Source organism: Callorhinus ursinus, unplaced genomic scaffold, assembly GCF_003265705.2.
Source record: "Callorhinus ursinus isolate GAN/ISIS: 27379988/994484 unplaced genomic scaffold, GSC_fseal_2.0 scaffold37, whole genome shotgun sequence".
In the NCBI taxonomy this organism is placed as follows: Eukaryota; Metazoa; Chordata; class Mammalia; order Carnivora; family Otariidae; genus Callorhinus; species Callorhinus ursinus.
Window position 1 is genome coordinate 14083191 of NW_027397099.1, and position 21697 is coordinate 14104887.

Below are 21697 nucleotides of genomic sequence, written 5' to 3' on the forward strand. Positions count from 1 at the left end.
CTCTTTTTTTTTTTTTTTTAAAGATTTTATTTATTTATTTGACACAGAGAGAGAGAGAGCGCGCGAGAGCAGGAACACAAGCAGGAGGAGTGGGAGAGGGAGAAGCAGGCTTCCCGCCGAGCAGGGAGCCCGATGTGGGACTCGATCCCAGGACCCTGGGATCATGACCTGAGCTGAAGGCAGACGCTTAACGACTGAGCCACCCAGGCGCCCTCACTCTGTTTTTTTGAGTTTGGTTTTTAAATTATTTTGTTACTGAGATACAGTCGACATAGAACATTATAATAGTTTCAGATGTACAACAAATAATTCAATATTTGTGTATATTGTGAAATGATCACTCTAATAAGTGTAGTTAACATCTACTACCGTCAAGGGGCACCTGGGTGGCACAGTCAGTTAAGTTTCCGGCTCTTGATCTCACCTCAGGTTTTGAATCTAAGGTTCTTGGGTTTAGACCCTATGTTGGGTTCTACGCTGGGCTCCACCCTGGGCTTGGAACCTGCTTAAAAATAACAACAAATCTACCACCACCTGTAGTTACAGAAAAAATTCTTTTTTCCTTGTGATGAGAACTTTTAAGATTTATCTATAATTGCTATGCCCTACATTACATCTTTTTTTTTTTTTTTAAGATTTTATTTATTTAACTGACAGAGAGAGACACAGCGAGAGAGGGAATACAAGCAGGGGGAGTGGGAGAGGAAGAAGCAGGCTTCCCATGGAGCGGGGAGCCCGATGTGGGGCTCGATCCCAGCACCCTGGGATTATGACCTGAGCTGAATGCAGTCGCTTAACCAGCTGAGCCACCCAGGCGCCCCCTACATTACATCTTTAAGACTTAATGATTATAGCTGGAAGTTTACCTGTTGACCACCTTCATCATTTTACCACTACTACCATCACCCTCCTCCCCCCAACCACAATCTGTTCTCTGTTTCTGAATTGTTTTTTACAATCCCATGTATAATGGATATTAAATAGTAATTGTCTTATTCTGTCTGATTTATCTCAGCATAATGTTCTCAAGGCCATCCATGTTGTCACAAATGGCAGTATTTATTTTTTTCCCCTGATGGCTGAAAAGTATTCCAATGTGTATATGTATACACCACATCTTTTTCCATTCACCTATTTTTTTTTTTAAGATTTATTTTTCAACAGAGAGACAGAGGGGGAACACAGCAGGGGGAGTGGGAGAGGGAGAAGCAGGCTTCCCGCGGAGCAGGGAGCCAGATGTGGGACTTGATCGCAAGACCCTGGCATCATGACCTGAGCTGAAGGCAGACGCTTAACGACTGAGCGACCCACGCGCCCTCCATTCGTCTATTGACAGACACTTAGGTTGTCTCCATTTTTTTTAGAGTTTATTTTTAAATTTTATTTAATTTTATTTCTTAAAAAAGATTAATTTGAGAGAGAAAGCAAGTGTGAGCGTGAGAGAGCACAGCAGAGGGGGAGGGAGAAGCAGGCTCCCCACTGAGCAGGGAACCCAATGCAGGGCTGGATCCCAGGACCCTGGAATCATGACCTCCCCAAAGGCAGCTTCTCAACCGACTGAACCACCCAGGGGCCCCTAAAAATTTTATTAAGTAATTTTTCTTTTCTGTATTTTTTAAAGGTGTTATTTATTTGAGAGAGACAAATGAGAAACAGTATGAGAGGGGAGAGGGTCAGAGGGAGAAGCAGGCTCCCTGCTGAGCCGGGAGCCTGATGTGGGACTCAATCCCAGGACTCCAGGATCATGACCTGAGCCGAAGGCAGTTGTTTAACCAACTGAGCCACCCAGGCGCCTCTATTTTTAAGTAATTTCTATACTCAATGTGGGGCTTGGACTCAAAACCCTGAGATCAAGAGTCACATGTTCCACCAACTGAGCCATCCAGGCATCCTGGTTGTTTTCATATCTTGGTTATTGTGAATAATGCTGCATTAAACATGGGACTGCGTATATCTCTTCAGTAACCTGTTTTCATTACTTTTGGATATATACCCAGAAGTGGGATTGCTGGGTTGTATGGTAGTTTTATTTTTAATTATGTTTTTTATGTAGGCTCCATGCCCAGGGTGGGGCTTGAACTCACAACCCTGAGATCAGAGTCACATGCTCTACCAATTGAGCCAGCCAGGCACCCTTATTTTTAATTTTTTGAGGATCTTTGGCACTGTTCTCCATAATGATAGAAAACCACTTTACAGTCCAACCAGCAATGCACAAGTGTTCCTTTTTCTCCATATCCTCTCCAACACTTAATGCTTGTCTTCCTGTTGCTAGCCTTTTTTTACAGGTGATGATATTTTGTCAGAGGTTTTTATCAGAGATTTTATCAGATATTTTACAGATGATGATATTTTATCCTGGTTTTGGTATGCATTTCCCTGATTATTAGTGATGTTGAACACCTTTGCAGATAACTGTTTGCTACTCTGATGTTGTCTTTGGGAAAATGTCTATTTAGGTTCTCTGCCCATTTTTTAATTGGATTGTGATTTTTTTGTTGTTACTGAGCTGTAGGAGTTTCTTACAAATTTAGTATAAGGGCGCCTGGGTGACTTAGATGGTTGGGCATCTGCCTTCGGCTCAGGTCATAATTTCCAGGTCCTGGGATCAAGCCCCATGTTGGGCTCCCAGCTCAGTGGGGAGTCTGCTTTCCCCCTCCCTCTGCCTCTCCCCTTGCTTGTGCTCTCTCTCTCTCTCTCTCAAATGAATAAATAAAATATTAAAAAAATTAATAAAGTTAGGGGCGCCTGGGTGGCTCAGTCACTGACCGTCTGCCTTCGGCTTGGGTCATGATCCCAGGGTCATGGGATCGAGTCCTGTGTCGGGCTCCCTGCTCCGCGGGAAGCCTGCTTCTCCCTCTCCCACTCCCCCTGCCTTGTGTTCCCTCTCTCACTGTGTCTCTCTGTCAAATAAATTAATAAAGTCTTTAGAAAAAATAAAGTTAGTATATTAACCCCCTATCTGGTACATGTTTTGTGAATATTCTCTCATTCTGTAGGTTGCCTTTTTATTTTGTTGTTTTGTTGTGCAGAAACTTTTAATTTTGATGTCGCATTTGTTGATTATTTTTTTCTTTTGTTGTTTGTGCTTTTGGTGTCATGTTCAAAAAAAATCATTGCCAAAACTGGCCCTGAAAAGTTCACTTTGTATGTTTTCTTTGAGGAATTTTTTTGGTATTACGTCTTCTCTTCAAGTCTTTGATCCATTTTGAGTTAATTTTTGTGAGTGGTGTAAGATAGAGGTCCACTTTCATTTTTCTACATGTAGTTACCCAGTTTTCCCAGCACCGTTTGAAGAGTGTATCCTTTATCCTATGGTTGTTCTTGTCTCTCTTACCAGGTATTAGTTGACTGTATATGCTATCTATTCTGTTCTTTTGGTCTGTGGGTCTACTTTTATGCCAGTACTGTACTGTTTTAATGATCATAGTTCTGTAGTACAGTTGGAAATCAAGAAGTGTGATGCCTTCAGTTTTTTTTTTTTTTTAAGACGTCATTTATTTATTTGACAGAGTAAGTGAGAGCCAGAGAGCACAAGCAGAGGGGGAACAGCAGAGGGAGGAGAAGCAGGCTTTCCGCTGAGCAGGGAGCCTGATGCAGGGCTCTGTCACAGGACCCCGGCTGGGATCATGACCTGAGCGGAAGGCAGACTCTTAAACCGACTGAGCCACCCAGGCGCCCCTGGTTTTGTTCCTCTATCTCATGATTGCTTTGGGTCTTGAGGATCTTTTGTGGTTCCATACCAATTTAGGATTGTTTTTTTCTACTTACGTGAAAAAATGCCATTGGAATTTTCATAGGGATTGTGTTGAATCTACATGGCTTTGGGTGGCATGGGCATTTTATTTATTTTTATTTTTTTAATTTTTTAAAAAGACTTTATTTCAGGGCGCCTGGGTGGCTCAGTTGGTTAGGCGACTGCCTTTGGCTCAGGTCGTGATCCTGGAGTCCCGGGATCGAGTCCCACATCGGACTTCCTGCTCAGCAGGGAATCTGCTTCTCCCTCTGACCCTCTTCCCTCTTGTGCTTTCTATCTCTCATTCTCTCTCTCTCTCTCTCTCAAATAAATAAATAAAATCTTTAAAAAAAAAAAAAAAGACTTTATTTCACACAGAGAGCATGGGGGTGGCAGGGGGTGGGGAGGAGCAGAGGGCAGAGGGAGAGGGAGCCTGATGCATGGGTTGGCCCCAGGACCCAGGAACCATGACCTGAGCCCGAAGACAAAGGCATAACCGATTGAACCACCCAGGCACCCCTGGCGTGGACATTTTAATTTTTTTTTTAACTTTAAAAATTTTTTTTAAAAATTATTTTTTTTTTTTAGAGTGGGAGGGAGGGAGAGAGAATCTTAAGCAGGCACCATGCTTAGCGCAGAGTCTGATGCGGTGCTGTATCTCACAACCCTGAGATGACCTGAGCTGAGATCGAGTCAGATGCTTAACCGACTGAGTGGATGGTGTGGACATTTTAAGAGTATTAACTCTTCTAATCCATTAACATAACTGTCCTTCCATTTGTTTGTGTCATCTTTGATTTCTTTGAACAAGTCTTGTAGTTTCATTGTATAGTATAGGGCTTTCTTTAGACTCATCTAAGAAATGATTTTTTTAAGATTTATTTATTTGAGAGAGCATGTGAGCCAGAGGAGGGGCAGAAGGAGAGAATCTCAAGCCGACTCTCTGCTGAGTGGGGCAGCTTGTCGCTGGCCAATCTCTGAACCTGGAGATCATGATGTGAGCCGAAATCAAGAGTGGGACACCTAACTGACTGAGCCACCTGGGTGCCCCTGAAGAGTTACTTTTTACTGTTTTACTTCACTTTTTCTCTTTGCTGAGATAGACTTCCCTGAAAATCTGTGTCCTTTGAGTTCTTCAGGCAAAAAGAACTCATAGATACGGAGGGATACTTTTTTTTGGGGGGGGATACATTCTTAATCGTAGAATTAAAGGTTTAAGGGTAGTGTAGTAAACACTTTTTGTAGTAATGCCAATTTGAATTTCAGGAAAGGTCATACACCTAATACTGTTGTTAACAGTCTGGTGAGTCCTCTTTGCCTCTATTCTTATTATAGTATGTCCTCAAACTTGAATGTTTTACTAGTCTGATATAGAAAATATGCTGTGACCAGAACATGAAGAAAACTTCTCTAAGATTTATAGCAGGCAAGTTTAGTTGCATGTAATGGATAGGTAGAAACACATTTTGTCTTTAACTTCTCAAATGTTATTACTTTAGAATGAACAAAAAATACCTTGGTACACTCTCCCTTCTTTTTTTTTTTTTTTTTTAAAGATTTTATTTATTTATTTATTTATTTATTTATATGACAGAGAGAGAGACACAGCAAGAGAAGGAACACAAGCAGGGGGAGTGAGAGAGGGAGAAGCAGGCTTCCCGCTGAGCAGGGAGCCCGATGCGGGGCTCAATCCCAGGACCCTAGGATCATGACCCAAGCCAAAGGCAGACACCTAACGACTGAGCCGTCCAGGCGCCCTCCCACTCCCCCTTCTTGTGTTCCCTCTCTCTCTGTCAAATAAAAAAAATAAAATCTTAAAAGAAAAGAAACTGTTAAAGGTAATTTTTTTTAAATGCCCTTAAGAGGGTCTTTTGATCTTTGTGAATTTTCTGATTGTAATGAAATTATGAGCTGATTTCAGAGCATGAAGCTGTGCGTAAGTTCAGCTCTTTGTTTTCAAAGATTTTTGTTTCAGCAGCAGTACTTGGTGAATTGTAAGAAAAACTTGTAGGGTTCCCCCCCTTTTTTTGTAATACAGAAGAGTTCCTCTGACTCAGCCCACAGTTGGAATTAAACTGGTAAGCATCCTGTCATTTTTCTGCTTTGGGCCTTCCTTTTCTAAATCTTCCTAGTAAAATTTTCAACAATGTGGGAAGGAATTTGGGTTTGAAGCCCTTACTTGCCTTTAAGACAGCAATTCAAATACCTAAAACATATACCCTAAGGTACAGCTGTAGGACCGAATTATCTGATTCTAAAGCAATACATAAGGAATAAAAGTTAATAAATGGGATCTTGTAAATAGGTTGTAGATACTGTGGGAAGAGGAACAGAAAATGTCAGAAGAGCGTTTCTTTCCACCAACCCTAATTTTAAGTCCTTTCCTGCTGTTTCTAAAGGGTATAGTATAAATAATCATTTCGAAGTAGATAAAAATAGACATCCAAATATTATAGGTTGTCTTGCTAAACTACTTTTTAAGGGGGGGTATTTTCTTTTTATACTGGCCCTACATAATTTTCAGACTTGGCATCCTCTGTAATTAGTGGTTGAGACATACTAATTTCTTTTTTTCCTAAGTCCTTAGTGGTATTTCAGGTACTAAGATGGAGAGATGATTAACTCTTTTTCCCCTAATAAAAAACTAATTTAAAAGTCTGCTTTTTATCCTTTTTTTAAAACAGGTGCCATGTTTCAGAACAGAGTAATACCTCTGGTAAAGAAGAACTGAAGACACTGTACAGACATCAGATATAGGCTAATTACAAAGAAAGCATTAACCTGCCTCTGAGGTGACTAAAGGGGAATAATGGTGATTTTGCGCCGGGCTCGGCCGCCTGCTTCCGCCCCAACCAGCAATGAATCTTGACTCGCTCTCGCTGGCCTTGTCTCAAATCAGCTACCTGGTGGACAATTTAACCAAGAAAAACTACCGAGCCAGCCAGCAGGAAATACAGCATGTGAGTAAACTTAGAAAGCAAGTGCCATTAAAGGAATGAGTATGTGGTAGGAAGAATGTTCTCCTCAGCTTTAATATATAAAAAATTTTACCCTGTCTTTTTTTTAAGGGGTCACAGATCTAAAATTTTTCTATAAAAGTTATGAAATACTTGATTTGGTTTAGTCTTATCTTTTTCTTATCTACATTTTAAAGTTGAGATATACCTCACAAACTGTAAAACTCACCCTTACAAAATGTGCAATTCAGTAGTTTCTAGTAGATTCACAGTTACTTAATCATCACAATCTAACTCCAGAATGTTTTCATCACCTCAAAAAGAAATACTTGAATCCATTAGCAGTTGCTCTCCCATTTCCTCCTCCCTCCAGCTCCTGGCAACCACTGATCTTTCCACTTTTATGGATTTGCCTTTCTGGACATTTCATATAAATGCAATCATACCAGATGTGGCCTTTTGTGTCTGCCTTCTTTCACTTAGCACAGTGCTTTCAAGATTCATCTGTCCTTTTGGGGCACCTAGGTGGCTCAGTCAGTTAAGTGTCCGACTCTTGATTTTGGCTCAGGTCATGATCTGAGAGTCGTGAGATTGAGCCGCTCATTGGGCTCTCTGCTGGGTATGGAGCCTGCTTAAGATTCTCTCCCTCACCACCCCCCTTAAGAAAAAGATTCATCCATGTTGGAGTCTTTGTCAGTACTTCATTTCTTTTTATGAGTAATAATACTACTGTATGAATATTATTTATAATAATGAACAGTAGTTCTATGGATATTCTACAGTTTATCTGTCAGTTGGATATTTAATTTATTTCCATTTTGTGGCTGTTGTGAGTAGTGTAGCTTTCAACATTTATAAGTTTTTGGATGGATATTTGTTTTCAGGTTTTGGGTATATACCAAAGAATGGAATTGCTAGGTTATATGGTAACTCTAACTTTCTGAAGAGCTGCCAGATGTTATCCAGAGCACCGGATCACTTTTCATTTCCACAAGTAGTCTATGAGGTTTCCGATTTTTCCTCAACCTCACTAATATTGGTTATTTTATGTCTTTTGTTTATACCCATTCTAGTGGGTGTGAACAGGTAGCTCATTGTTTCGATAATGTAGCTAAGGATGAACATCTTTTCATGTGCTTATTTGTGTATCTTTGGAGAAATGTCAGTTCAAATCCTTTGCCCCCCAATTTTTTGCCGATCCCTCCAATTTTTATTTATTTATTTTATTTATTTATTTTTTAATTTTTTAAAAGATTTTATTTATTTATTTGACAGAGACACAGCGAGAGAGGGAACACAAGCAGGGGGAGTCGGAGAGGGAGAAGCAGGCCCCCCTGCTGAGCAGGGAGCCCGATGCGGGGCTCGATCCCAGGACTCTGGGATCATGACCTGAGTCGAAGGCAGACACTCAACGACTGAGCCAACCAGGCGCCCCCTATTTGTATTTTTTAAAGATTTTATTTATTCATTTGAGAGAGAGCATGAGTGTGCTCATGAGCAGGAGGAGGGGCAGCGGGAGAGGGAGAAGCAGACTCCCTGCTGAGCAGGAAGCCCAATGAGGGACTCGATCCCAGGACCCTGAGATCATGATCTGAGCTGAAGACGGACGCTTAACTGACTGAACCACCCACATGTCCTGACCCCCCAATTCTAAAAAATTATTGTTCTAAAAAAAAAAATTATTCTCAAGTATAGGTTTGACTTGTAAAGCATTTCATTCAATCTTTATGAAAGTTAGATAGTATATCTTAGTTGTAGTGATGGTACCCTCTTCTCATTAATAAATGGAGTATCATATTAAAATTCTATATATTGTTAAATTAAATCTTAGTAGTTGTGTGACGATAGGTAACTTCTCTGAACCTTATTTTCCTCATCTGCAGAATAAGGATAAATATAAAATTTGACATCCTTGTTAGGATTAAGTGAAGTTAAGAGTACCTAGTACAGTTCCTGTCATAATCTTTTTTAAATATGCAAATTTTCCTTTCTACATTATAAATCACAATTATATAAGGTAGGTAGTACATAAGAACAAGCTTGTAAATGAAATAGGTGCCTAATTATTTGAGCTAAATCTAAGAATTGGGAGGTTTTTTCTCTTTTCCTTGTTTTTGGGGTGTGTGTGTGTAGAGGTTGTAGTTTAATTTTTATTTTATTCATTTGAGATAGCGAGAGGTAGAGAGCACGAGTCGGGGGGCCGGGGGGTGAGAGGAAGGGGGAAGGAGAAGCAGACTCCCTTCTGAGCTGGAAGCCCAATGTGGGGGCTTGATCCCAGAACCCGGAGATCATGACTTGAGCTGAAGGTGGACACTTAACCATTTGAACCACCTAGGCACCCTAATTTTTTTTTTTTAAGATTTTATTTATTTATTTGAGAGGGAGAAAGCACTAGCGGGGTGAGGGGCAGAGGGAGAAGGAGACTCCCTGCTGAGCAGGGAGCCCAATGCAGGGCTCTATCCCAGGATTCTGGGATCATGACTCAAGCCGAAGGCAGATGCTTAACTGACTGAGCCACCCAGGTGCCCCTGGGTGCCCTAATTTTATTTTATTTATTTTATTTTTTTAAAGATTTATTTGAGAGAGAGAGAATGAGAGATAGAGAGCACGAGAGGGAAGAGGGTCAGAGGGAGAAGCAGACTCCCTGCCAAGCAGGGAGCCCGATGCGGGACTTGATCCCGGGACTCCAGGATCATGACCTGAGCCGAAGGTAGTCGCTTAACCAACTGAGCCACCCAGGCGCCCTGCCCTAATTTTATTTTTAAAGCATAATATATTGACCTGATTACCCCAGCTACCCAGTTTTTCTCTGCCCACAGGCAACTGGTGTTTGCTATTTCTTAACTGTTCTTCCAAAGATACTTGGACATAGAAAATATTAAAATATCTTTTTTTTTCCAAAGATTTTATTTATTTGACAGTGACAGCAAGAGAGGGAATAAAAGCAGGGGGAGTGGGAGAGGGAGAAGCAGGCCTCCCGTGGAGCAGGGAGCCCGATGCGGGGCTCGATCCCAGGACCCTGAGATCATGACCTGAGCTGAAGGCAGACACTTAACGACTGAGTCACCCAGGCACCCTTAAAATATTATTCTGACAAAGCTGAATCATGTTAAGTAAAACTTTTTTTTTTTTAAGATTTTTATTTATTTATTGAGAGAGAGAATGGTCTCTCATGAGAGGGAGGAAGGTCAGAGGGAGGAGCAGACTCCCCGCCAAGCAGGGAGCCCAATGCGGGACTCAATCCCGGGACTCCAGGATCACGACTTGAGCCGAAGGCAGTCGCTTAACCAACTGAGCCACCCAGGCACCCAAGTAAAACTATTTTTAAAAAGTTAAAAAGAAAACATAGTAAAATACTTTCCATTCTTTTTTCATATGTTGGCATATGATCGTTTTCTGTATCTTGATTGTTTCTTTTTAACTTTATTTATTTATTTTTTAAAGATCTTATTTATTTGTTAGAGCACAAGCAGAGGGAGAAGCAGGTTTCCCACTGAGCAAGGAGCCTGATGCGGGACTTGATCCCAGGACCCTGGGATCATGACCTGAGCCAAAGGCAGACACTTAACCGGCTGAGCCACCCAGGTGTTCCTGTTTCTTTTTTCTTTTCTTTTCTTTTCTTTCTTTCTTTAAAAATTTTATTTATTTATTAGAGTGAGAGAATGAGCGAGAGAGCACAAGCAGGGGGAGTGGCAGAGGGAGACAGAGAAGGAGACTCCCAGCTGAGCAGAGAGCCTGATGCGGGGCTCGATCCCTGGACCCTGAGATCATGACCTGAGCCGAAGGCAGCCGCCTAACCGACTGAGCCACTCAGGTGCCCCCCCTGTTTCTTTTTTAACTTACCAGTCTATCTTAGAAATTATTCTTGGGGTGCCTGACTGTCTCAGTCAGTAGAGCATCCGATTCTTGATCTCAGGGTCGTGGGTTCGAGCCCAATTGGACATGGAGCCTAACTTAAAAAAAAAATTATTCCTTACTCTATACATAAAAAGTTTCTTTTAAGGCTATATAGGAAACCATTATATGGATGAATCATAATTTGTTTTACTATTGATGGACATTTAGGTTATATACTTTGTTTTTTGTTTTTGCTATTGATAGTGCTGTTATTTTTTTTTATATGTATGTGTTAGCTTATTTGTAGGATAGATTCTTTGAAAATCAATCTTGGACCACTCTTCTTTCCTTGCTAATGGAAAAGCTCAATTCTTGGAATTAGTTCCTATTCGATTTTTTTTCTTTTCATGTAGTATTTCATTGTATATAGTACATTGTAATACCAGCTTTGTATGCTTATAGGGTTTATTGCAATTAATGCTGCTTTGATGAATTACAGTGCTTAAGTTCATTGTTATAATACCTTCAGGGGTCCTTTTAGTAGGGAACAAAATATAACCTCCTCAATCTGAATTTCAGGGTCCTTTAAGTCCTTCATTCTCTTTTTGAAGAAATAAATCCAGTAACACCTCATCAGTGAAGACTTACCCTTTTATCCTTTATTTGGTAAATTCTGAAAGTTGTGTTGGTCAGAGTGTGTCCTAACAATTTTATGCAGCTACTCTTTAAGCATCTGCTGTGTACCACACGTTGTTTTTTTTTTTTTTTAAGATTTTATTTATTGGGGCACCTGGGTGGCTCAGTTGGTTAAGCGACTGCCTTCGGCTCAGGTCATGATCCCAGGGTCCTGGGATCGAGCCCCGCATCGGGCTCCCTGCTCAGCGGGAAGCCTGCTTCTCCCTCTCCCACTCCCCCTGCTTGTGTTCCCTCTCTCGCTGTCTCTCTCTCTCTCTGTCAATTAAATAAATAAAAATAAATATAAAAAAAAATAAAAAAAATAAAAATAAAAATCTTTAAAAAATAAAAAAAAAGATTTTATTTATTTATTTGAGACAGAGAGAGCCAGCGCTCGTAGGAGCTGGAGGAAGGGCAAAGGGGGAGGGAGAGACATGTAAATTTCATGCTGATGAGCATGGACCCTGATGCAGGGCTTGATCTCACAACCCTGAGATCCTGACCTGAGCTGAAATCAAAGAGTTGAATGCTTAACCGACTGAGCCACCCAGGTGCTCCCCTCTCACATCTTAATTTAAAAAGCATGATAATGGGGTGCCTCAGTCGGTTAAACATTCTGCTCAGGTCAGGATCTTAGGGTGAATTAGAAGGAACCCCACTTGGAGCTCTGCACTGGGTGTGGAGCCTGCTTAGGATTCTTTTTCCCTCTTTCCCTCCCACTTTGCCCCTCTCCAGCTTTTATGGGTGTGTACTCACTGTCTCTTAAAAAAAAAAAAAAAAAGGCACAATAATTTTCTAAACATGTACTTATCCAGTTAACACTCACATTTCTTGTTTTCTCTCATCTAAAAAATTTTATTGGGGCACCTGGGTGGCTCAGTCAGTTAAGTATCTGCCTTCAGCTCAGGTCATGATCTCAGGGTCCTGGGATCGAGCCCCACATAGGGCTTCTTGCTCCGCGGGGAGCCTCCTTCTCCCTCTCCCTCTGCTATTCCACCTGCCTGTGCTCTCTCTGTCAAATAAATAAAATCTTTAAAAAAAATTTTTTTTTAATCACACTTGGGTTTGAAATAGGATCCAAATACAACAAACACTTGTTGCATTGGTCCTTACTAAATCTCATTTAAAATCTGTAATTTTTTCCTCTTTTTTTTTTTTTCTTGTAATTATTTTGTTAAGTCACAGTGTCTTGTTACCCCAGTGTGAATTTTGCCATGGTGGTGTTTAACGCATTCTTGGGTTGCTTGTATTTTCTGTAAGTTAGTAAATTTAGAAGCGCAATCAGATTAAGATTTTTCCTCCTTTAGGACAGTTTATAGTTGGTGGTGTATATACTTTCATCAGGAGGTTTGCAATGTCTGGTTGCCTCTACTTTTGTGATTTTTATCAGGCTTTGTTCATTGACTGGATTCATTAATTTGTTAGGGATTGCAAAATGATGGTACTCTTACTGTCATGCATTTTTTATTTTTTAAAGATTTTTTTTTTTAAAGGTTTTGTTTTTGTGTTTGTTTGCTTTTTTTTTTTTTAAAGATTTTATTTATTTATTTGGCAGAGAGATACAGAGAGAGAACAAGTAGGCAGAGAGGCAGGCAGAGGGAGAGGGAGAAGCAGGCTTCCCGCTGAGCAGGGAGCCCGATGCGGGGCTTGATCCCGGGACCCTGGGATCATGACCCGAGCTGAAGGCAGCCGCTCAACCGACTGAGCCACCCAGGCGCCCCTAAAGATTTTTTTTTTAAGATTTTATTTATTTATTTGACAGCACAAGCAGGGGTAGCAGCAGGCAGAGAGATGGAGAAGCAGACTCCCCACTGAGCAAGGAACCCGATGTGGGGCTCAATCCCAGAACCCTGGGATCATGACCTGAGCTGAAGGCAGACGCAGGTGTCCCACTGTTACACGTTGTTGACATAGTTCTGTAAAGGGAAACTTGCCCTTACCAACTATATGGTTACCTGAGGTACATTGTATATAGGAAGGGCAAGATCAGTGCTTGATTCTTTATTTACCAGTTTTCAAAGTGAGTTTTCCTAGAATCTTCCAAACATGACCAATATATGAGGCTTTTAGTATTCTTAGGAACTCATGTATTTTTTTTTTTAAAGATTTTATTTATTTATTTAACAGAGAGAGACAGAGTGAGAGAGGGAACACAAGCAGAGGGAGTGGGAGAGGGAGAAGCAGGCTTCCCGCAGAGCAGGGAGCCCGATGCGGGGCTCGATCCCAGGACCCTGAGATCATGACCTGAGCCGAAGGCAGACGTTTAACGACTGAGCCACCCAGGTGCCCCTCATGTATTTTTTTTTTTTAAGGCTTATTTTTTTAGAGAGCGAGCATGTGTGTGTGTACACATGTGGATGGGAGGAGGAGCAGAGGGAGAGGAGAGAATCCCAAGCAGACTTCCCTCTGACTGCAGAGCTCCATGTGGGGCTCCATGCCACAACCCCGAGATGATGCCCTGAGCCAAAATCAAGAGTCAGTCACTCAACAGACTGAGCCACCCAGGTGCCCCAGGAACTCGTGTATTTTTAACATATTTGATATATCTGAGTCAGTTGAAAAGTATTACTGATGAAATTCTTTGGCCATTGAATGTTTATTCTTGTTGGCTTTGGAGTCCTTTGTCCCCCTATTTATTTTATGTTATTTTATGTTATTTTGTTAGTCATCATACAGTACATCATCAGTTTTTTTTAAGATTTTATGTATTTATTTGACAGCGAGAGAGGGAACACAAGCAGGGGGAGAGGGAGTGGGAGAAGCAGGCTCCCCACAGAGCAGGGATCCCGATGTGGGGCTCAATCCCAGGACCTTGGGATCATGACCTGAGCTGAAGGCAGACGCTTAACGGCTGAGATACCCAGGTGCCCCCAGTACATTGTTAGTTTTTGATGTAGTGTTCCATGATTCATTGTTTGTGCATAACACTCAGTGCTCCATGCAATATGTGCCCTCCTATCATCGGGCTAACCCATCCTCCCACCCCCCTGCCCCTGTTTTTGTAGTATTTATAGTCCTTGATGTCATTTCAGAAACACTGGAAACTAAAATATTCTAGATTCATCTTGTGTATATTTTGCTTACAACCTGGTATTAGCTTCGTTTTATTTTAGTGGGAAATGGTATACGGAGATCATCCTCGAGTTAAAAAGTGATTCAAGAAAGAGCTTAGGTGATGCGAACAAATTTTATTTAGTACTTCATTAACTGAACATTCCCTTTAGGAGAACTGCAAAGTGGGGCAGAAGGCAAGAAGCTATTTTTATAGAATAACAAATAAAAAACAAGGGACAAATGTGAAACATCTGGTTGGCTGGGGTCACATAAGTCAACCTTGTTTAAGGTGAGAAGGCCCAGAGTTGGCTTGGCCTTTGGGTTCACCTGAATATGCTGCATTTCTGGTCAAGTGGAACATTTACAGGGACTCGAAAGTTATCTAAGTTTTGGTTTGCTGACATGGTATCCTGGGCAGGAATGGCACCATTTTGGGCCTAGAAAGTTATTTCAACACTTGTACTGCTTACTGATGATCAGTTGTTCATTATTAGGCCTTTTAGTGGACAGAGCTAAAGAGAAAATAGACCATGAATTCAAACTGATACTACTGATATTCCCACTTCATCTTCCGTTCATGATCTGAAATCTCTTCCCGTTTTTCCCCATGCACAAAATCCCAGTTTTCAGTCATTTAAAAAAATCATTTATTCTGTTCCACACTGCACAATCAAGAGTTTCAGACTAACAGTCCTGACACTATTAACAGCACTATGATTATGGAAAATAGTTTACTTTTTTGGGAGGTGGGGGGGAAGGGGAAACCTTAGGGTATGCCAGAGGTATCCCTAGGCATATCACAGAGATAATGTGAGTTTGGTTCCAGACCATTGCAATAAAGTGAGTCAAGTGAAATTTAAAAGTCCCATTTATACTGTAGTATAGCCTATTAAGTATGCACTATCATTATGTCTAAAAAGTGTGCATACCTCCATTAAAAAATACTTTATTGCTAAAACATGTTAACCATCATATAAGCTTTTGGCAAAGTTAATCTTTTTGCCCCTGGGAGGTCTTGCCTTTTGTCGATGGCTGCTGACTAGCCAGGGTGGTGGTTGCTGAAGGTTGGAGTGGCTGTGGCAGTTTTTAACATAAGACAACAGTGCAGTTTGCCACATTGATTGATTCTTCCTTTCATGAATGATTTCTCTGTAGCATGTGATGTTCTTTGATGGCATTTTACCGACAGTAGAACTTATTTCAAAATTGGAGTCAGTCCTAGGCCACCTGGATGGCTCAGTTGGTTGAGCGTCCAACTCTTGATTTTGGCTCAGGTCCACTCAGCGTGGAGTCTGCTGTTCGTTTTCCTTTGCTTCTCCTCGGGCTTGTGCATGCTTTCTCTCTCAAATAAATACATAAATCTTAAAAATATATTTTAGCCCTCTCAGATCCTTCTGCTGCTTTATCAGCTAAGTTTATGTAATATTCTAAACTTTGTTGTCATTCAATATCTTCACCAGGCGTCAATTCCATCTCAAGAAAATTTCTTGCTCATTCAAAAGAATCAGCTCTTCATCTGTTAAAGTTTTATCATGAGATTGCAGCAGTGAAGTTATATCATCAGGCCCCAATTCCAGTTCTGGTTCTCTTGCTATTTCTACCACATCTGCAGTTACTTTTTCCACTGAATTCTTCCAACAACCCTGAAGTAATCCTTGAGGGTTGGAATCATCATCTTCCATTAACTCCTGTTAATGTTGATATTTTGACCTCTTCCCATGAATTATGAATGTTCTTCTTGGGTGGCATCTAGAATGGTAAATCCTTCCCAGAAGGTTTTCAGTTTACTTTGACCAGATCCATTAAAGATACTGCTACCTGTAGTGGCTCTAGCTTTAAGAAACATATTTCTTTCCTTTTTTTTTTTTTAAGATTTTTATTTATTTATTTGAACAGAGAGAGACACAGTGAGAGAGGGAACACAAGCAGGGGGAGTGGGAGGGGGAGAAGCAGGCTTCCCGCTGAGCAGGGAGCCCGAGGCGGGGCTCGATCCCAGGACCCTGGGATCATGGCCTGAGCGGATGGCAGACACCCAACGACTGAGCCACCCAGGCGCCCCAAGAATTGTACTTCTTAAATAGTAAGCCTGGAAAGTCGGAATGACTACTTGATCCATGGGCTGCAGAATTGATACTGTGTTAGCAGACATGAAAACAACATTAATCTTGTTACACATCTTCATCATAGCTCTTGGGTGACCGTGCATTGTCAAGGATCAGTAATATTTTGAAAGAAATCTCTTTCTGAATAGTATGTCTCAACAGTTAGCTTCAAATATTCAGTAAACCGTGTCGTAAACAAATGTGCTGTCCTCCAGGGTTTTGTTCCATTCATAGTGCACAGGCAGAGTCAATTTATCATAATTTGTAAGAGCCCTAGGATTTTCAGAATGGTAAGTGAACTTTGGCTTCAGCTTACAGTCACCTGCTGCATTAGTCCCTAACAAGAGTGTCAACCTGTCCTCTGAAGCAGGCATTGACTTCTCTCTAGCTGTGGAAATCCTAAATGGCATCTCTTCTAATAGAAGTCTGTTTCCATCTGCATTGAAAATCTGTTTACTGTAGCTGCCTTCATTATCAGGCCAGATCTTCTGAACAACTTGTAGCTTCTATATCAGCCTTTGCTTCACTTTGTACTTTTATGGAGACTGCTTCTTTCCTTAAACCCCATGAGCCAACCTCTGCTGGCTTCACATTTTTCTTCTGCAGCTTCCTCACCTATTTTAGACTTTATACAATTGAAGAGAGGTTAAGGCCTTGCTCTGTATTAGGCTTTGGCTTAAGGGAATGGTGTGGCTGGTTTGATCTATGTAGACCACAAAAACTTTCTCCATACCAGCAATAAGACTCTTCTGCTATGTTATTATCATTGTGTGTTCACTGGAGTAACACTTTTAATTTACTTTAAGAAATTTTTTGTTTGCATTTATACCTTGGCTAACTTAGGCACAAGAGGATTAGTTTTGGCCTGTTTGACTTTCAACATGCCTTTCTCAACTAACCTTAATCATTTCTGTCTTTTTATTTCAAGTGAGATAAGTTTCTCTCTTCAACACTTAGGAGGCCTGGTCTAATTTCAATATTGCTGTGTCTCAGGTAATAGAGGGAAAGTTTGGGGGAGCAGCCAGTTGGTGGAGTAATCACAACGCATGACCTTTATTATGTTTGCTGTCTTATATGGACATAGTTCATGGTGCCCCAAAACAAATACAGTAGTAACATAAAAGATCACTGATCACAGATCAGCATAAGAAATATAATGGGAAGGGGCACCTGGGTGTTAAGCATCTGCCTTCAGCTCAGGTTGTGATCTCAGGGTCCTGGGATCGAGCCACACGTTGGGCTTCCTGCTCAGCGGGAAGCCTGCTTTGCTTCTCCCTCTCCCTCTCTCCCACTCCCCCTGCTTGTGTTCCCTCTCATACTGTGTTTCTCTCTGTCAAATAAATGAAATCTTGGGGTACCTGGGTGGCTCAGTCGTTAAGCGTGTGCCTTCAGCTCAGGTCATGATCCCAGGGTTCTGGGATCGAGCTCTGCATAGGGCTCCCTGTTCAGTGGGAAGCCTGCTTCTCCCTTTCCCACTCCCTCCTGCTTGCGTTCCCTCTCTCGCTGTGTCTCTCTCTCTGTCAAATAAATAAAATCCTAAAAAAAAAATAAAATTTTTAAAAAATATATAATGGGAAAATTTGAAATAGTTGTGAGAATTACCAAAATGTGACACAGAGACAAGCAATAAGCAAGTGCTTTTGCAGAAATGGCACTGATAGCAGTTGCCACAGACCTTTAATTTGAACAACAAAAAACATTACCTGCAAAGTGCAGTAAAGTGAAGTGCAATAAAATGAGATATGGCTATGTATCTCACTAGAGATGTACCATCAAATTAATAAAGTTATTTAGAGTAGTTCTTGGCGTAGTTGTACCACCAACTGGATATAGCTTTGGCTTCATTGTTTTCGTGTTACTTTCAGTATTTAGGGAATACTTTTTTAATAATTTAATTTTGTTTGGTAATTAGGTAAAACTTTTGTTCCCAAAGTTAAATCTGTAAAACAACTTTTACTCAAAAAGCAATTTAGTTTTTTAATTATGTTAATCACCATACGTTACATCAATAGAAATGTGGTTTCTGGTTGTCGTTTTTTAAAGTAGTTGATCTAGGTTTCTAAATGGATAGTCTCTCTTAATGGCTCATCTTGCCCCAGTTTCATCACTTGAATAAAGGATAATGATACATGTTTTGGGACATTTATCAGTCCTAGACATTTTTATTTCTGGAATTACCAGTCTCAGAATTCTCATTTGGTCTGTCATCTGAAGTGGTAATAATGAGCTATCTTCCTTTTCTCTCTGGATGACTTTTTTCAAGAATATGTTTCAGAGAGAGAGAGAGGGAGAGCAGGAACACAAGCAGGGGGAGCGAGAGAGGGAGAAGCAGGCTTCCCGCTAAGCAAGGAGCCCGATGTGGGGCTCGGTTCCAGGACCCTGGGATCATGACCCGAGCCGAAGGCAGACTATTAACAACGGAGCCACCCAGGTGCCCCTTTCAAGAGTGTTTTATTGGAAGTGGAAATTAAAAAGTTTTTTGTTATTCAAGAACAGAAAAAAGTACTAAAGTTCCACCATTTTTTACTTAGAAGTTTGAAAGTTTTGTCCTTCAAATTATTTTCATGTTAGAACTACCCTTTATATTTGCTGCACAATTTTTTCATGTTTTTTCAATATAGTAAACTTTTTAAAGATTTTTTTCATTTATTTGGGAGCGAGAGCACAAGAGGGAGAAGCAAACTCCCCGCTGAGGAGGGAGCCCAATGCTCAGTCTATGTCCAGTCGCTTAACCAACTGAGCCACCCAGGCGCCCCAGTAAACTGTTTCAAATAAATGCACTGTTTTTCATAAAGTAACCCAAAGTATTCATACAGATAATATAATAAAAATAGAATCAATATTTTTGAGTTAAAATTGTTTAACAAGTAAGAAAAATATGAAGATGCTTCATTAGTTCTATAGAATATATTAGAGTCTAAAACTGTGATCATTGTAATGTAGAGAGTTATTGCCTTCAATTTAAATTTTAAAAAATCTGGTACTTTTTTTGAAGTGGGGAAGGGGTAGAGGCAGAGGGAGAGGGAGAGACTCTTAAGCAAGCTTCATGCACAGTGCAGAGCCAACTCAGGGCTCAAGGTTCTATCTCATAACCTTGAGATCATGACTTGAGCTTAACCAACTGAGCCACCTAGGCGCCCCCAAACTTGGTACGTTATAATTGTGTAAAATCTTGGGCTTTTTTTTGTTGTTGTTGCAGGCACAAATCATCAGAAAACTGCTGGTTTATCAATATTCCACCCAAAGAAAGATTTAACAAGGATTAATAGAAAGGAACTATGGAAGTTAGTTCACCACCTCATAAGATTAATCATTACCATTTGTGGACAACCTTACTAGGAATTTTCTTACAATGAGCTAAAATAAATGTTTGAGGCTCTTTTTCTGTATAAGATTTATTATTTCGTGTAATTACCCTTCACACAATTAAGTCTTTAATTCTTTCTCATGTGTTCTCTAGGGCACATAGTGCCCCATTTTTCTAACCGTTTCACATGATTTTCTGAATCTCTACTATTGTAAATGCACTGTTTGTTAATGTCCCTCTTAATATGTGACTTCCAGATGAGAATTTGTTACTCTAGCCACAGATCACATCATTATAGAAGTATTGTAGATTGCATTTGATATAATTTATTTTTAATGTAGCCTAAAGATTTTATTATCAGATTGTAATGTACTTAACTAAAACTTTGAATTATTTTACTGGTCTCCCCTGTCCAGTGGGTGGAATGGTTGAAATTTTAAGTGAAAATGCATAGGGCTTGATCTTGTGGGATCAAGGTCTTAATTTCAACATCTTTGCAATCCAAGATCATGCTTTTATTTTTTTAAAGATTTTATTTATTTATTTGACAGAGACACAGTGAGAGAGGGAACACAAGTAGGGGGAGTGGAGGAGGGAGAAGCAGGCCTCCCGCAGAGCAGGGAGCCCGATGGGGGGCTCTATCCCAGGACCCTGGGATCATGATCCAAGCCAAAGGCAGATGCTCAACGACTGAGCCACCCAGGCGCCCCCAAGATCATGCTTCTAAAATAGCACTTTTGTTTTAGAAAACAAAACAAAACAGTTGCTTCTAGTGAAGGGCAGCATGGTATCACTGAATGAATATTCTGTTCACCTAACAGTTAAAAAAAAAAAACACAGCTTCTGATCCTACCACACCCTGTAAGTTATGCGTGACATTTTTTAGTCATTGCAACCTGGACTTTCTAAAAAACAAAAAATCTTTGTCTGTAATAATGTGGTATTGTTTGTACTTCTTAGGGTTCTTGGTAAGATTGGCTGTAAAAGCAATTGTAAAATTATGTAATACTGTAGAAGTAAATGTGAAGGATAAGAAGGGAGATTTGTAAAATACTCCTTTTCAAGTTAAAAACTTAAACTTTTTTTTTTAAAGATTTTATTTATTTGACAGAGACACAGTGAGAGAGGGAACACAAGCAGGGGGAGTGGGAGAGGGAGAAGCAGGCCACCCACTGAGCAGGGAGCCCGATGCGGGGGTGGATCCCAGGACCCTGGGATCATGACCTGAGCCGAAGGCAGATGCTTAACGACTGAGCCACCCAGGCGCCCCAACATTTTTTTGTTTTTTAAAGATTTTATTTGAGAGAGAGCATGCGCGAGCAGGGTGGGGCAGAGGAGGAGGGAGAAAGACTCTGAAGCAAACTCCATACTGAGTGCAGAGCCTGTTCTGGGGCTTGATCCCACAACCGTGAGATCATGACCCAAGCTGAAACCAGGAGTCTGACGCTTAACTGACTGAGCCACCCAGGTGCCTCTGTTTTGTTTGTTTGTTTGTTTGGTCATTGACAATGTAGTGGAATATCTCTTCCAGTTTTTAGTTTGGTGTAACAGCAACAGATAAGTCAGTATGTTCCTTAACCGTGATCTAGGCTCTTGATTCCCTGTGACCTTTTTTTTGGTTATTAAATGCATTTGGATACTACTTACTTTTTGCCTCAAATGGTCTTTCCTCAAGCTCTATCTGTGGTCGTTGTCACCTCAGTATTTTAAGTCTCAGCTTATATGTTACGTCATTAGGGAAGGCCTTTCTGATGCACCATTCTCCCCTCCTATCCATATCACATAACCTTGTTTTGTTTTTTTATATGATAGTTAATATTATCAGAAATTCTTCATACTTTTTCCCCCTGTGAGAACATAATGAGAGCTACAGAGCCCATTGGTCTCTACTGCTGTATTGAATAATATCTAGTATGTACTAAAATATTTGTTAAGCCAGAAATTCTTTTTTTTCTTCCTAAAGCTTTTATTTATTTATTCATTTGACAGAGTGCACGCACAAACACACACGCACAAGTAGGCAGAGTGC

At 40.6% G+C, this 21697-nt stretch overlaps 1 protein-coding gene across 6 annotated transcripts in view; it reads left to right on the forward strand.

The window, feature by feature from the left end:
• CNOT1 (CCR4-NOT transcription complex subunit 1) overlaps window positions 1-21697 on the forward strand; it is a 115331-nt gene that overhangs the window by 23186 nt on the left and 70448 nt on the right. For all 6 annotated transcript variants that reach the window (XM_025889133.2, XM_025889136.2, XM_025889135.2 and 3 more), the window contains exon 2: window positions 6421-6696. In XM_025889133.2, the coding sequence (XP_025744918.1) occupies window positions 6595-6696 (102 nt within the window). In that variant the 5' untranslated portion in view covers window positions 6421-6594. The remainder of the gene's footprint in view (window positions 1-6420; window positions 6697-21697) is intronic.